The sequence below is a fragment of the Myotis davidii genome, unplaced genomic scaffold, assembly GCF_000327345.1.
Source record: "Myotis davidii unplaced genomic scaffold, ASM32734v1 scaffold924, whole genome shotgun sequence".
In the NCBI taxonomy this organism is placed as follows: Eukaryota; Metazoa; Chordata; class Mammalia; order Chiroptera; family Vespertilionidae; genus Myotis; species Myotis davidii.
Genome location: NW_006294764.1, coordinates 1,506,349 through 1,523,592, shown reverse-complemented (window position 1 = coordinate 1,523,592; position 17,244 = coordinate 1,506,349). Strand labels below are relative to the sequence as shown.

At 45.9% G+C, this 17,244-nt stretch overlaps 1 protein-coding gene across 13 annotated transcripts in view; it reads right to left on the bottom strand.

Annotated features, from left to right (window-relative positions):
* The window catches only part of ERI3 (ERI1 exoribonuclease family member 3), a 134,916-nt gene that overhangs the window by 91,542 nt on the left and 26,130 nt on the right, over positions 1 to 17,244 (bottom strand). For 12 of the 13 annotated variants that reach the window (XM_015567541.1, XM_015567548.1, XM_015567546.1 and 9 more), the window contains 2 exons: positions 9,634 to 9,750; positions 3,458 to 3,517 (listed from right to left, as the gene is read on the bottom strand). In XM_015567541.1, the coding sequence (XP_015423027.1) occupies positions 3,458 to 3,517; positions 9,634 to 9,750 (177 nt within the window). Of the gene's footprint in view, positions 1 to 291; positions 372 to 3,457; positions 3,518 to 9,633; positions 9,751 to 17,244 lie in introns of those variants that run through there. The other variant, XM_015567545.1, reaches the window with a different exon arrangement.

Sequence of the window (17,244 nt, the reverse complement as noted above, 5' to 3'; positions counted from 1 at the left end):
GAAAGAAATTGCTCCTAAACACACTTTTGAGTCTAGTTCTCCCTTCATCCCTTTCATGGGTTTTATTATTTGCACTCAAACTGGAAGTACAAATACTAAAATCTGTATATAATGACAGAATTATTATGAAGAATTCACGAAGCATCACCTATTTTTCAGATGATCCCAAGCATGGGGCAGCAGATCATACCACTGCTCCACTCACACAGGAGGATCATTTTTAAAGGCTTTATGGCACAGTAGTTAGAAATGCAGGATTGAAAGTCGGACACATATGGGTTCTAACCTTGGCTCTTCAATATCCTGGCTGTGTCATTGATGGGAAGTCGTTTAAAAGTCATTTAACCCCTCTGAACTTCAGTTTCCTTCGTCTGTAAAATGAGGTAGGATGACTCCCCTTACAGATTGCTTTGAGAATTAAATGTAATAATGTATTTAAGTGCTACTACAAAACAGACAGTAGGCTAAGAAGGGGAGAGAGGCAGATCATCATAATACAATGTAATAGAGGCAGTAATAAAGAAGTGACCAGAACGCTACCGGACCAAAAGAAGGAAGTGCTAACTCTACCATTTACAGAGAAAGGAATCAGAAAGGTTTCAGAAAGAAGATAATTGAGCCTGGCCAGTGTGGCTGGTGGTTAAGCATTGATCCATGTACCAAGAGGTCACCGGTTCGATTCCCAGTCAGGGCACATGCCCAGGTTGCAGGCTCAATCCCCAGTAGGAGGCATGCAGGAGGCAGCCAATAGATGATGTTTCTCTCTCATCGATGTTTCTATCTCTCTATCCCTCTCCCTTCCCCTCTCTCTAAAAAAATCAATAAAAACATTAAAAAAAGAGAAGATACTTGAATTAGGGGTTTGGTGCTTGACAGGGTGGAACAGAGAAAAGGATACTAAAGGCAGAGGCACATGCCCAATCATTGTGTATTTGAGAAGCAATTATCTGTTTAATGTCAGCCTTCCTCACCAGACTAAAAGCACCATGAAGGCAGGGACTCTTATCTGTCTTATTCACTATGGAAATCTCTAACCCAGATATTTTCGAATTGAAATATGAGCAGGGAGTAATGTGACCACAGTCCACAGTGTATAGAAAGGAGGAACAGGAATTGAGGCTGGTCCTAGGTTAGGACAGACCTCCTCCAGCTACCCAAGGTCTAAAGGAACCCAGCCTGAGCCTACTTAGAACATCTAAGTCAGATGGACAGATGGATGGGTTGATGGGTGGATTATGGATGGTAAATAGATGAGTGGATGGGTGGGGCATGAATGTATGGATGGCTATGTGGATGGATGGATGGGTTTATAGGAGCCTAGAAAGTCCATCCATTGACCCTGTCTTGGGATGAGGGAATGACCACCACTCACTCCTGTATCCTCTCTCTCCCTGCTGGCTCTAATGGCTTCAGGCTGGACAGGGGAGGTGGGAAGAGATGGCCAGGCCAAATGAGCTAAGTGAAGGAAAAAAATAAAAAGAACAAATGAGGCAGGCAAACACCTAGCTAACTACCTGCTCAGGGCCTGGTTAAGACAAAAAGTTAGCTCCTTAGCTCTATAACCAGCAGAGCCCGGTCTGGTCTCCTTATCTTGACAGAGACTCCCTATTCAGGCTGATGCCAGAAATCTTCCCTCTTCCCCACAAAGTGTGCTGAAGTAGCAGAAAGAGCTTTCTGGGGGAGACTCAGAATCCTCTGAGCATTCCTCTCCAGGGCCAGCCTCCTGAAGTTACATCTCCCCCTCAACTGGCACCACAGACAGAAAAAAATCTCTTAACCCCACCACCCCTGGTTTGGTGATGGCCCAGAACAAGCATCTTCCTCCCAAGACCCCAACCAAACAGAGACGTTCCAGGGACAAGCTGCCTGTGTTTTATCCTCCCTCAGGAGCCAGGCCCTATCTGGGGATGCAGGCTGTGCCAGGGAAGGATAGGTCCCTTCTTTCTCCTTGACTCTGGGAGGCCCCTCAGTCATAAGAGTGAATCTTCTGTCAAAAAAAGAGGAACAAACCCTCGCTGGTTTGGCTCAGCGGATAGAGCGTCAGCCTGAGGACTGAAGGGTCCCGGGTTCGATTCCAGTCAAGGGCACATTCCTGGGTTGGAGCTCGAACTCCAGTAGGGGACGTGCAGAACGCAGCCAATGAATGATTCTCTCTCATCATTGATGTTTCTATCTCTCTCTCCCTCTCCCTTCCTCTCTGAAACCAATAAAAATATATTAAAAAAACGAAAAAAGAGGGACAATAGCGTTGGGAGACACCTCAGAGCTCATCTTCTCCTAGCCTTCTGCAGGTGCTCTAATCCTCTCCTTGCCCAGAACCTGACTGGTCACAGAGCCTGGGCTTGCACACTGTCAGGGACAAGAAGCGCTCTGCCACTGGCTGAGCCAAAACCTGGCTCTCTGGCTCTGGTTCCATCCTGGGGAGCCCCAGGAAATTCAGTCTGCACTCTCTCCCCTGTGGGACAGGCCCTCTTGGCTAAATAAACAGCTCTTTCTCCCTCTCCTGTCACCACCCTCTTACCTCTATGCTAACTACCTCCAATGCAGATGTGCCCTGCTCTTCCCCAGATAGTCTGCTTTCTCCTGTGGTTTGACAGGGGCTCAGCTTCGGGTGCTTTGGTCTTAAAGAGAAATAAAGCACCCAAGAAAATCTTCTCCCTGCTCCCCAGAGAGAAGGGAGTGGGCGTGGGACCTGGGAGAGGGACAGTCTCCCTCTCTGAAAACCCCCAGGCAGAGGGGCTGGGAGACAACTGAGGCAGAGCACTGCCCTTCCTCCTCCTCTTAGGCTGGAGCACAAGAAGCTGCATCCTAACCTTTACCAGCTCCCCGAGGAGAACATCCTAGAAGTGTGGTCTCTGCCAAGGGTTCTAAAGCCTTTAATTTGATTTTCCTCACACAGGCAATTGTTGTAATTATTCTGATTAGGAATCATTACCCAGTACAGCCTCTGCACCCGACAGGCACAATGCGTCCAGCAGCAAGCTGCAGTGGGGCAGGCGGGCCCAGCCGCACCTCCTGGAGGAGCCGACAGCAAACAAAAGCCATCGATGGGGAGTTCTGGGTGAGTTAATGAAGTGCTCACATGCCACAAGAAGCCAACACTAAAGCTAAACAAAAACACCTCCAGTCCCCGGGGCCAGTCCCACGGTGCCACAGCTCAGCTCCACTCCTCCCCAACCTGCCCAGCGCAGGCTGGCCAGCACTGGAAGGGGTGGGGGCTCTCTGCCAGCCTCCTGGCAGCACTCGGACATCTTGTCAGTAACCCTGACGGGAACAGCTGGAGATGACAGATCAATGGTTCAATACCCTCAACAGCATGTCACTGATGTGACAGCAAATGTTATTCTAATCAAGCCATAATCATAGTCAAATTACACAGCTACATTCTCAGGAGGGGAGGGAGAGAAAGGCAGCAGGAAGGGATCAGAGGTCAGGAATTAAAGGTCATTCAGCCTACCTCCAGCACTTGCTGCAGGCTGGGCTGGCCATCCACCATGGCTTGAATAATCCCGGTGAGCTGAAAGGAAAGATAAAGAGCCAGTGAATGGAAAACTCGAAGCTGGAGTTACTGTTTTTCCTTTCCTTTCTGTTTTTATCCTTCTACTGTAAAGAACTCTGACCTGCACTGCTTTAGGCTGGGAACCTGACAGAAGCCTTGTGAATCAAGTCCTAGGACACACTGTAAACTTCCCAACACCACCCTGCCCTGAAATAGATACACATCTACCCTCTGATCACAGGGTATGTCTCATACCTGTTTCAGCTTTCATTTGTAAGAGAAAAAAAAAAAAAGATTTACGTGTCTGTTGTGTTCCATAGGCTCAATAACTCCCCACAAATTTCAGTCTAAAGTAAATCACCTCCAAGCTTCACAGAAGCTCCTGTCGGACTTAGGGAATAACCACGTAGGACAGGCACACTTGGTTTCAAGTCCACCCCTTCTCTGGGCCTCGATGTCCAGCATTTCCCCATCTAACACCAGTGAAGGGCCAGAGAGTCCCACAGGCTCCACCCTTCACCCTGTATGCCTGGAGCCTCAATACCAACTAGCCAAGCAGGAAACAGGCACCTTTAACTGATGGGGAAACTCAGGCAAAAAGGCCTAAGGTACAAACCTGGTCTAGAGAATTTCTGACTCACAGGCCTATGCTCCACCCAGGGCGGGCTTAGGTTAAACAAGCTTGTTGCTTTATTTTGTTGTGTTTTGTTTTGTAGTGAAAAAATCCCTCAAGCACAGACTAGAATGTATCGCCTCAAGGATCTGAGGCAGGAGGTCCCCATTCACAGAACAGGACTCAGCTGGAGATCACCATGCCCACTGTGCCCCTGGCTACTTCCAGAGACAGAAGCACCGAAGGTTTGCTTGGAAACTTCTTATTTTTTTTAAGTGTTGGGGGTGCAGATTAAACTCCAATTAAACTATAATTACATTTAATGAATACCAAATACCCAACTCACAGGAACCGCTGGCACTAAGAGGGAAGGTTATTTTCTCATAGTGACTTACATGGAATGGTAATACACACCTTTCAGGGAAGAAATTTTCATTTTAAGAACGCTGAGTTCCTCTAGGTGGGTTTCTGTAGTTCATCAAGTCATTATTAGGTGGTATTTTAAGGAAGTGTAAGGACACAGCCACTCTATTTTATATTCCAGAAACTGTTTTTATATTAATCTGTATTTTAATTGGGTAACAGCTGCTGCCTACAGACTTCCCATGGTCTAAAAGGAAAATAAATTAGAAAGATTAACTACACTGTTGTTTCAAAAGGCTTTAACCCACAGCATGCCCACCCGGCTGGCACCTCCACACCCTTTCCTTGCTTGGGAGACCAGAGAATTGCCCAGCAGAGGGAGGGCTGAGCCAAGGAGAAGAACAGATGGTCTACTGAGGGTTGGGGGCAGGGAGGAGACGAGCCAGGGTCAGCAGCTTTAATCCTGGAGTGCTAAGACTCTTCTGATTTAGTCAACCACTATTCATGGAGAGCCTCCACCATGCTGGGCCCCATTCTAGGAACTAGGGAGTCAGCAGTAAAGAAAAACATGAAAACCTTCATTGGCTCTGTGTTCTTTTTGGCAGCTCTTTCCTATGCCCAGCCCCGCTACCACCCAGAGCATGTACACCTTCCAGAGCCACACACTGAGCAGGCAGTGGCCATGTTGTGCCTCAGCATGCAGGGGCCAGAGTCCAGAGTAGACTTGTTACCAACTCCAGCTCCATATCCAGATGACTGACTACCACCCATGTACCCACGCTGCCCTTTCTGGCCCAGCTTCTCTTCTGCTTAGTTCTCCCAGGGCAGAGCTATATCCCCAAGCTCGGAGCTCTGGGTCAGGACTATCCTGGAAGAGGGCCCACATTCATTCTTATTTCTTGGAAAGCTCCAGGGTCTGTGGGCCAGTCTCATATCTGGTCTGAGTTTCTGGGACAAGGGAGGGCTACTCCTTCTCTTGGCTGCCACCAAGGGTCACTCAGATGAGCTCAATGCCAAAGGCTTCCAGACACACAAGAAACCAATGGCACCCTTGCCAAGAACCCTCCCTCCTTGGAGATGGAACTCAGGTCAGCATCTGTATTCCCCAGAAGCACCTGCTCTGGGTCCTAGGGAAATCCCTGGCTTGGGAGAGAAAAATCACTCTACCAAAAAGGAAAACCAGGGCGCTCTCTGTGGGAGCTTCACCACAGACCAGGCCTCCTCTTTCCACCGCGGAGGTGGGGTGGGGCGCCAGGGTCCCGGGGCTTTCTCACACTCCTCTGCAGTGGTCAGTAATCCTAGAATTACCAGCTTGGGAGGAACCCAGTGAGCTCAGCTTCCTCTCTCTCCATGCTACCCATGCCACACTGGTGGTCCAGCAAGACACAGCTTACAGCTGACTTCCTAAAGGGCTTGACTCAACCCCCAGAGACATAGAGGCTTGAGCTCTTGGTTCAACTAGAGGCAGTCTTCCAGCGGGAGGCCTCATTCCCCTATTGTCAATTCCTCCAAGGATGGACTGCTATCTTTTCAGCTCTGCCAAGGCACTAGCTGAAGAGGGAGTGAAATTAAGAAAGTTGGTCCCTCTACATGATACTGACAACCAGTAAGACACCTGTAAGACTTATACCACAAGCTATGACAGAGAGAGACAAGAGATAATTTAATAAAATAACTACTGGGAATTTCTACCTTAGGCATAACTTAAATCTTTCATGCCACAGTTTAAGCTCATTTCCACTGGGGTTAATATATATTTGTAAAAAGCTTTCGCATCCTCACAATGAAAGGTACTAGAGCAAAGCCAAGTATTATTAGGGGGAGAACCAGAGCTCACAGGCTAAACAGAGCTCAGAGACCTTAACCACTTAAAGCAGGAGAGGTGAGAGGAAGAATTAATGTGTGTTCTGTGGCTCCTTTCACTGAGGGATTACAGATTAACTCCCGCTTCTCCAGATTCGGAAACCACAAGGCAAGGGGCTTTTGACCCTGACTGATAACAAGGCTGGTTACTGAGATCCCCTACCCACACAAGGGCTTTGTCCAGGAATGAACTGGCTTCATCACAAACACTAGCAACTACAGGAAGCAGCACAAGACACTTGGTGCCAATAGTATGTCAGCATCCAGCACTTTCTCCTTTCACAGTTTATCTCCAACACAATCATATTCTGACACCAAGACAGTTTGTTGATTACATAAGCACTTGTCTCTGGTGTGCAATCTGATAATCAGACCCACTCTTTCTCCTCAGACAAAAAGACCAATAAATCTCACCCTTTATAAGTACAGGTGAAAGACAAAGCCCTTTACTGGCATTTAGCAAAATGGGTATTTTTCTAGTGTTTTTTTTTCCACAACAATGACAATGACAAAAAAGACTGCCCATGTCAGGGACTGTGTGGCAGTCCAGCTGCTGGAGACAGAGATCTGATGAGCTGGAACAGATTCTAGAGGTGGTAGGGATAGGGCTTGGGAAGGAAGGAAACACATCCCATCCTATCCCTGTCAGAACCATGTCTCCAGGCTATCAACTGAAAGTAAGAAAGGGCCTCAAAAAGGCCAGTAACATGTTCATTACACAGAGCAGTAAGAGTGTCTGTATGTGGGCTACAGACTCACCCAAAGCAGAATCCCTCTGCCTCCTGCCAGCACTGAGCCTATCTCCTTCCCCCAGCACAAGCATGTGCTCATGTGTGTATTCATGTGTCATTTGTGTGTACACACACACACGCCAGAGTTCTTAAGAATTTGTGCAAGAGAGAAAATTCTACCAGAGGAGCTGCTTAGGCACAACCAGGAGCTTTGGGATTGTTCCTCACACTTGCTAATGAAAGGGTCCCTCTAGCTGGAAAGGCAATTACTGCCAGGTTGGATGAGGTCTGAGAACAATGGCCCCCATCCTGTGTCCATGCCTCTCTCTGCATAGCAGTTCCATATGGTATGGAGACAGGGCAATATTTAGATGATCCAAGGTTTTCCAAAGACTTTACTTCTCAAAAGAGTAAGTCAGCAGTACAGTTACTCTAGGAGAGGCAAGGTGTGGTCGAATAACTCCTTGACAATATTAATCCATTTAAGGAACATGTATTACGTGTTTGCTTGGTACCGGGCCCTAATGATGGGACAAAGATGGATCAGATCTAGTTTCTGCTCACTGAGTTTAGTGGGGAGACAAGATAAATAATTACAGTATAATGGAAATGATCAGTATTATGTTGGGGTGAACACAACCCAGCCTTCCCAGAGAAGGTGACCCTGAGCAGAGTCTTAGGGGACAAGCAGGGCTGGGGGAGGAGAGAGGGAGCATCACCCAGGCAAAGGACCATCATGTGCAGAGGTAGATTGTGAGAGGGTGACATTTGGATGAGGGAAGTGAAGGGAAGATGAAGCAGGGTGATATGAGGCTGGACAGAAAGGCAGCGAGCCGGTCAGGGAGAGTTTTGAGCTCTGGAAGCCTGCCACACTTTCAAACTCACAACAAGGATCTCCCAACACCACCATGCCTGCTACCATCCAAATTATATATGTATATCCTTGAGTGAAACTTTCTAGAAATTTTTATCATAGTCCAACAATCCCTCCCCACTAAAAAAAAAAAAGCAGCAGCCCTACTCTAAAAAAACCCCACCCTTTCCCCAATACTATAAAGCATCTACTCTTGCCCAGGCCGAGCTCCAGCAGTGCTCTGCTCCATCCCTAAACAGGCAGCAACCTTGACAAATCTGGGCCTCCTTGTCTATGCCAAGCAGCCTAGAGCTGGTCCCCCAAGGGGAAGTTACACAGAGAGGAGGAAGAGACGGACAGAGGATACTACACTTTCAGGCCCATGGAGGGCTCAGGTCACTAGCTAGTTTAAGGAAAGTTTTCCCTTCTCCTCCTGTAAGGAAGGGGATTTTCATCACCATCATTAAAATGCTGATTTTTCAAAAGGGGCAAAAAAAGACAATTGGTACCCCCTGGTGGCATAGGTTATTCCCAGGGAAAGGGGGGAAAAACAGTAGACCCCCCAAAAGGAGAAAGAACCTCAATATCATTAGCTGGAACAACAAAAGACTTGAGAAACTAGACACCTTGGCAGGCAGATGCCTGTAACAAAAGGCCCACCTGAGTCAGGCAGCAAACACTGGCATCAAGCCCAGGAATGACCCTCCGAACCCCGTATCTGGTCCCTCCCACCGTGGCAGGCAGGTCCTTCCCCAGCTTCCTCCAACCAAGATTGTTTTGGGGTTTCTCAAGAACTTCTTTCCTCCTGTTTCATTCATATGTAAAAGTAGGCCTCTAACTGAAGGCACAAAGTCTTAATGTATCCCAGCCCCAAATTCTGAAAGGATTCTGGAAATACTCATGTTCCCCCATCACCTCTGTTACTACATATTCTTGACCATTCTTGTGATTCCACCACAGCCTGTGGCCACCACAGAGTATAACATAACACATCACAGGGGAAAGCAGGCACAGTCATGAGTCAGAACTCTTCAGGGTGCCTCTCTGCCAATAGCTCATTTGGGCCTCCAGCAAGCACATTTAAGATCTGTTTCCCAGACTGGAAAACGGGCTAATGCTGACCTGCTGACAAGGTGGCTGAGTTCAGGGCCAGCCTAGGACAAGGACAGGGACAGTTCAGCCTTGGCCAGGCTGTGCTCATACCCCCACTGGATTGCCCTTCTCTTTCTTCGGTGATGGACTGTGCTTCCTACCTACAAACTCAACTGATGTTTCACATAGGGCTATTTTCCTCAGGACAGAGAAACATCGTCAGGAAGCTAAGAAACCCTGAACCTCTCCTTCTAAGAAGCTGAAATCTTCACCTCTTGTCAAGGGATCCTAAGGGAAACGAAACTGAAAAGAAATCTGAGCCCCAGAAGCACCATCCTGCTCCTTGACTCCAACTGCCCCGTCACCAGGAAGGGTAGGGATTACAAGAAAGGGAAAATGTTGGGGAAACTGGGACAGATTGTGCCACTGTTCTCCCTGGGTCTCCAATGACCAGAGTGGCCAAAATGGAGTGGCAGACTTTGTAAAGAGCCAACTGCTGGGTCCAATGTGCACCGGCCTAAACTGCTGATAAGACCTAACTTTCCCTAATGAGCCTATATACCAATAATCCAAAAGCTCCTGCCCCAGTGGCCGTTGCTGCCACCTGCAGGGCCCTTACCTCTGTGCAAAAGGGAGTAAGCTGTGGATGGATTACGGGCTGGACATACATGTGAAAAGTAGACTCAATCTCCATGGTCCGGCCATTTAGCTTCAGGATGGGGAACTCGATGATTTCCTGGAATGGCAAATACACAGAAGAAGTGTTTGTTTGTTTTTTAAATCAACCATTTCAAATAATAACGCAGAGATAAGAATGAGAGAGTGTTTTGAACTCAGTACCTCCTGCTAGGCCAAACCCAAGACTGCGTGAGATGATGCTAACTCAGTCAAGTCCTAACCCTCCCACTGTGAACATGCTCAGGTTCCAGGGACTGGACACATGCCCCATCCCCGTTGTCTCTGGAAAGGAGAAGGTAGACACTGGTACAATCTGCCCCAGTTTCCCCAAGTGGTTCTCTAGCAAGTGGTTCCCTGGAGCCCCTAAAAGGGGGCCTTTACTTCCCCTGACCCAGGTCCCTGCCCTGGAAGGGGCCTGACTGTCCAGCCATATAGACAATCAGCCATCAGACCGATGCACAGCCTCCTGCATATGAAGTTTAAACAGAGCTGAGGAGTTTCATTAGTTTTTATAAAAAACAATAACAACAAAACATAATAAATAAAGCCAAAGGGGATAGTAAAGAGGTGAAAACTGAATAAGAGTAATAAGAGCTAGTGCCTCCCACCTTTCTTTCAGGCAGCAAGCCCTCCCCCTAGGCAGCTCCCCCACCCCAAATCGCTTAACCAGCCCTTCCCAGTCCACTGGAACGTAATGGAAGAGAAGGAGGAGTGACAATTTGTTTGGTGTCTCTAAGATTAATTTGTCTCCGTTATTTAATAGAGATGCACAGCACCAAGGTCCTGGTGTGCAAACAGGCTTGCAGAACGCTGGCTGTGCAGCAAGCCTCATACATCGCTCCTGGGAAGGGAGGAACGCACCAGAGGGGGGAGAGGGCAGGAGAGAGCACACACGCACCAGAGAGAAGAGGGAAAGCAAGCAGAGAGAATAAAAAAAATTATTGCTTTTTAATATTCAAAAACAGTTTGCAAAATTTAATCAAAGCAGAGGAAAAGCTAACATTTTTACCACTTTGACATTTTTATTAGCGCTTTCATAAATTTTTAAAACATGAATGGAATTAGTTTACAACACAAAAAAACTGCCCTGAAAACATCTGGAAGAGACAAATAGGAAATAATAAAAAAATAAATAAAAGCAAAATCCTCCGAGTAAAATTAGCATGTGGAAAAGGCCTCCACTGCAGAGAGAGAGAGAGAGAGAGAGAGAGCGAGAGAGAGAAAACACACACGCACGCACGCACGCATGAGCGCTCTGCCCACCCAGTGGTCCCAGCAGTCAGTTCCAGGAGCATCCCTATCCCAAGTCCCCCATTCTGGAGAGAACCCTTCCAGTATCACTAAAATCAAGGCAAATTGGTTCTGTCCAGGGAGAGCCTGGAGAAGCAACAGTGAACGGTTAATACCTGACTACACTCAGGAATCAAGCACATGGAAAGACAGGAGAAATGGCCGATCTCCCTGATATCCCAGGGTAGCCAGATATCCTTCCTCCAGCCCCTAAACATACTATTATCTGGCTGATTTTTAAAGCACCCATTTCTATCCAACACATTACAGCAGGACTGAAGATCAAATCAAGCCAGTCAGATTTCACGTTGGAGAAACTAAAAAGTTCTGGTTGACTGGTCTCCCTGGGGTGGTCCCCAAAGATAGGAAAATTGACAGGAGCCCCTCAAAATAGGAAGAGAGGCTGCAAGGCTGAAGCCAAATGGGGGGGCAGGGGGCAGAGAGGAGGCCCAGGCTGCTGCTTAGACTGGGTGATGCTTCTCAACATGCTCCCCATTTCCCTGGGTCTCTCATTCTCCACAATGCACTACAAAACTGGCCAGGTGGAAGAGTGTAGTGCTTAAAAAACAAAGTTGAGGCACACACACACAACATACATATTGGTCCCTCTGAAAAATCAGATATCCCAAACCTCCAAGAGCTAACTCTAAGGTGGGGCGCATCTGAGTCAGGCTCATCCGACTCCTCCATTTCTAATGTATCTTTCATCTCCCAGTAAGCAGAAAAAGACTTCCCCAGGAGAAAGAGCTCCATAGGCTGGTGAGTTTGGCTACCCTGGTGTCTCAGGAAACAAATACAGCCAGTTCCTCACTAACAATGTTAGCTGGACCCACAATGAAATTTAACCTGTGACACAACTGTACTTTTCATTTAAACTTTCATTTTGAGAGAAGCAGTATTTGGAGACCTGCAGTTTGTCCTGCTAATAAAGACAAGTGTTGGGACCTTTAAAGATGTCATTCATCTCTGGCTTTTATTAAATTCAATTTTCTTAAGCCCGTGATACATTATGAAATTAGGGGTTGACATTCCTCTGGAAACAAAAATATATATCAAACACAAATAGGAAAAAACCCTCTATTACCAAGAATTTATGGCTTAAAGTTTATCTCTTTTCGTTTTTTTACAAGCACGTGGTTTGTTTTAGATATCTGAAATGTTATTATGGATCTAAATTTCATTAGTATTTTTTATAAAACAGTAAGCTCTTGCTCTGACCAGCACCGAGTCAATATTCCTAGTAGATTCTCTGAAAACTTGGCCTGCGAATTTCCCCACTGCGGTTCTGTCTTCAAGCTTTCCTGCTGCTGGCTTCTTGGGGAAATAGAGCCAACTGAAGTGCTCACACTTATTATCACCTTCCTAGAGCGGAGGAAAAAGTAGCCTCAGCTCCATGAAAAAAGAGGGGTAACTCACAGAGGTTACCTCAAAGTTTTAGGTTGATCACATTAATTTCAAGAGCTTATGAAGAAGTGCTTAAGTGCTAGCTTCTAGGGGCAGTAGTTTTGAAGTTATTTGAAACTTATTCCTGCCCCTTCTCCTTTCCTCTCACTCAATTTCATCATTCCCTTAGAATGATGAAAAATGATGAAAGGGTTTTTTTTGGTGTTTTTTAAGGAGTAGTTGAGTGTCTGCTTGTATAAAGGTAGTGCCAGGAAGGAAAGAACCAGTCCTCTTTCCTTCTCCTATTAATAGTTTCACAATTCCTTACATTTGTATGTCATTTGCATTAAACTAAACTGCCTGAACATCTACTGGGTGCAAGACACTGTGCAGGTGTTGGAGCAGGATTTAGAATGAAGATGTAGCCCTAGCTGGTTTGGCTCAGTGGAGAAAGCGCTGGCCTGTGGACTGAAGGGTCCTAGGTTCAATTCCAGTCAAGGGCACATGCCTGTATTGTGGGCTGGCATGCAGGAGGCAGCCAATCAATGATTCTCTCTCATCATTGACGTTTCTACCTCTCTCTCCCTCTCCTTTCCTCTCTGAAATCAATAAAAAATATATTTTAAAAAAAAGATGTAGTCTCTGCTTTGGAGAAGTCCACAGACTAATGAGCAGAAAAGATACGTGAACAAATAATGAACAATGCACTAAGATAAGTATCTTAGAGGAGGAACATACCGAGTGTTAGACTTTTCAGTTGACAGTGTGCTTTCAAATATATTTTCTTATTTTACCTTTATTAATTCTGGAAGATAGGTCATATCATCATCATCATGAGGTCATACACCAACACTATTAAACACCTACTATTTACCAGGCAGGGGCTAGGTGTGGACACAGATAAATACAGTGAGATGTGGTTCCTCTCTATAAGGTGCTCAGAGTCTGGGCATCCTTGGAGATGTGCGAAAAATGAAGTCATTTCATTCCTTCCATCTATTGTTTACTATGTGGCAGACACTCTGCTAAATGTTAACAGGAATGATCTCACTGAATCCTCCTAACAACTCATGAGGTGGGAATCATTATTATCCCTATTTTACAAATAAACTAAGGCCCAAAAAGAAGCTGTCACGTGCTCAAGTTATACTACTGGTTGGGGACAGAGCTGGGACTCCAAATGGGGAAAATGAGACCTAAAGAGAGTAGGAATAACAGCTTTCAAAATTTAAAGGGCCAAGAAAGATCTGATTCTTTTAGTCTGAAAGGTTGTCTTTAGGGAGCTCAGTCTACTTTCTCCAAGGGATCAAGGAGCCTCCTGGCCACAGTGAAGAGGGGAGGTTGAGAGTGAGAAGTGAGGGCTGCACTGGCTCTCAAGGTACCCGAGCAATAAATGTGGACTATCCAGGCAGAAAGTCCTAGTGGACTGCTACCAAAGAGCCTCCACTGTGGCTGCAGTGACACAGATGATAAGCCTTCAGTTTGCATCTCTAGCACCCAGCTCCATTCTAGCATGCAGACTTCACTCTCAACTTTTTTGTTTGTTTGTTTTTCTTGTGGTTTTTGTTGTTATTGTTGTTTTTTTAATCCTCACCTGACGATATTTTTCCATTGATTTTTAGGGAGAGTGGAAGAGAGAGGGAAAGACAGAGATAAATAATGATGTGAAACACACTGATTGGTTGGCCCTGACCAAGGTACTTGCCCTTGACCGGAATCAAACCCAGGACCCTTCAGTCCGCAGGCCGACACTCTATCCACTGAGCCAAACCGGCTCGGGCCACTCTCTCAACTTTTGATGAGTAATCATATGAAGGAGCTGACAAATGGCAAGACAGAAGCCAAGCACATGGCTCTAACGGAAAACACTGCTTTGACCAACTTCTCCGTAGGACCAGGGAGGTGATCTACCTAAGGTGACAAAGATGGAAGCCAGAAGTCAAACCCCAACATGGAATGAATGCTCCAAAGCACTTTCTACCTGATCCCCTGCCTCTCATCTTTAAGCGGTTTCTTATCCTCCCTCAACTGCTAAAAACTGCCAATGTCCCAGCTTTCTGTTTGTCCAGACCAAGGGTTTCCTGGAACACAGGACTTTCAGGGCTAAAATTGGGACAGCTGATCACTCCACACCATCTAGAAGCTGTCTGCACCACTAGGTTATCAGAAAGTAGAGCACTATAAACTCAAAAAGCTGATGGTGGATGGGAACTGGCCACAATTGACAATTAAGGACAAAAGCCTTAGAACATGAAATTTTCAAACTATCCATGGTTCTAAACCAATGATATCCATTGTCTCCCTCAATAAAATGACAGCTGCAAATCTATTTCTTAAGGGGAGGGAAGACACAGAGAGAAAAACAAAGCACCAAGTAAATATTCTCTCACCTTTTTAAGTGAGCAGAGGTTTAAGCTGAAGCAAAGGTTCTATGTAGCTGCTTTCTAACTGCTCAACTAAGAACCTCAGATAAACTTGATAAGCTGAGGACAAAACTGCAACAGCATTTCAAATGAAATTTCACACCCACATCTGTAGGCTACAAGAAATAAATATGTAGGTTGCTCACAGGGTATTCAAACTCCCTTAAACTAAAGTGTCTGCAGTGATAAGATTATAGTTGAATTTAGACTAACAACAAAAGGATTTTAAGCAGGAGGGACTTAAGTTAGACTGTTGGAATCTCTCGACAATGGGACCGAGGGTTTAATAATACAGTGTTCTTATAGACTTTGATCCAAAATACAGATTCTCTTTTGCCTGAGCTGATGGTTCTATGGTCCTGTCTGAAATAAGGGAACGAGCAGATAATTTTTCATGGTTTCCCCGTCTCAACCTAGGAACTGCATTCTCTCACTTTACAGACAGTAACAACTGATCTAAAGGTTTGATAAAATCCAAAAGTAGCATCACACCACCAGGTAGAAAAAGTAGTACTTGCCAAAAACAGGGGTTGTATCCAAATACTTGGTTTTGGGATCAAAGTCCCACGCAAAGGCAGGTCCTTTCTCCAAGGGATCAAGGAGCCTCCTGGCCACAGTGAAGAGGGGAAGTTGAGAGTGAGAAGTGAGGGCTGCACTGGGCAATGAATGGGGCATGGTTTGCTTAACAGTTTCTTCTTCGGGGGAGAAAAAAGACATTTTATGCACAAGGAGCTTATTTCTTAAACAAACACTCGTGGTTTTGATTTACACCACAGCCTGCTCCTAAATAATTTATGGCGGGTTAAATTTATTGCCGAGCCCTGGCTGGCTGCAAATTCGAATTGCCAAATAATTAGATTTTAGGGCAAAGCTTATAAATTACCCGTCGATTTGTCCGGACTTGTTTGTCAGTTGCTTTGTGCTTCGGGTCATCTTTGGCATTTGGCTGTTTGGGTTTTAATTGCTGATTTACACTTTGACAGATGAGAGCTGATGCTCGAAGTTTCAGGACAAGGAAGGGTAAAGAAATCGGAGCTTTAAAAGGCTGATTTTTCACCTACATGTCCCTCTTTACCCATCCCCATAGACTCCAAAGCATTTAAATGTAGAAAAGAGGCTGAAAATGAATACCGCTATTTTTTGTTGGGAGTGGAACAGAGTGAATGATAATTTACTTTCCTGAAATCTGAATTAAAAAACATATATACAATTCCAATAAATGAAGGAAACCAAAAGTCCAAGGGTATGCATGCCCATGCCTACCTCTATGTGCACATGACTCTGGATCAGCCTCAGTTTAGACATTTTTAGATATTCAATTGTAATAACTTCAAATATTAGTGGCTTCTATGAAGCCAACCCTTCAGGGCAGCGAACAACCAAATAATTTATTTCAAGCTACCTGTATACCCACAGTTTGTCATGGAATTAATTTAAACAAATTTCACGTTTTGTGCAGGAGAGGTCCCCGGAGGCAGCACTAAGGGAGGGCATGAAGTGGAAGGATGCCAAATCCAACTTACCATTCCACTGGAGAAAAAAAACCAACAAAAACCTTCCTGGTAGTGTCTGACTCTGTCCACTATGTTGATAGAGGGCCTGCAGGCTCTTCTCTGTTCCCCAGAGAAGCAGGGCCTGCCTCCCAGCCACATGCTGTACTCCAATTGCTTACTATGAGGCCATGAGTCAGAATAATACTAGTAGTAATTCTACTAATAAGAGCTGACACATATAGCTGTTACATGCCAGGCACAGATTGGTACTATTGTTAACCCCATTTTGCAAATAAGGCAAGTGAGGCATAAAGAGTAAAAATGACTTGCCCAAGGCAAGCCGTATTACTAGTAGGTGGTGGGGACTAGGCTCAAATTCAGAGAGTCCAATTCTGGAGTCCATGCTCTGAACCACTATGCTATACAGCTTCTCATCTGAACAGAGTCTACCCAGCTCCCCTCACTCTGGAGGTCCAGATTCCACATTCTGGGACCTGGGCATATGCAGCCAAAGCCTGTTCTGTTAATCACCTGACAAGGTGGGGAAAAGTCATGCAACATGCTTGAGACCACAAGATGAATCGGAGGCTTAGTTAGACAAAGACCATTTTTCCAATCAATGCAAACACAGTAAGATCCACTAGCTGGGGGTGAAGGGGTGAGGGAGAGTAACAGGCGATCAAGACAGATCCAGGTCCATTCAAGCAGACAGAGGGTTCTGATCGTGCAACTTGGATAAGAACCCAGAGAGGCTGGCTAGGCTTCAGGAGGCCCTGCTCAGGAGCCCCATCCAAAGCTCCACGGGCAGCTGGTCTTGTCGCAGAAGACTGCATTCCCATGAGGTGCTTCATAGATTCCCTCTTCTCGGTCCACACCTGACAGCCAGATGCCAGGACAGGAAAATGGCCAAGCTAGCATGACAGATTTTTAAAATCACTGACCAGTAAACAAGCAATACACAGA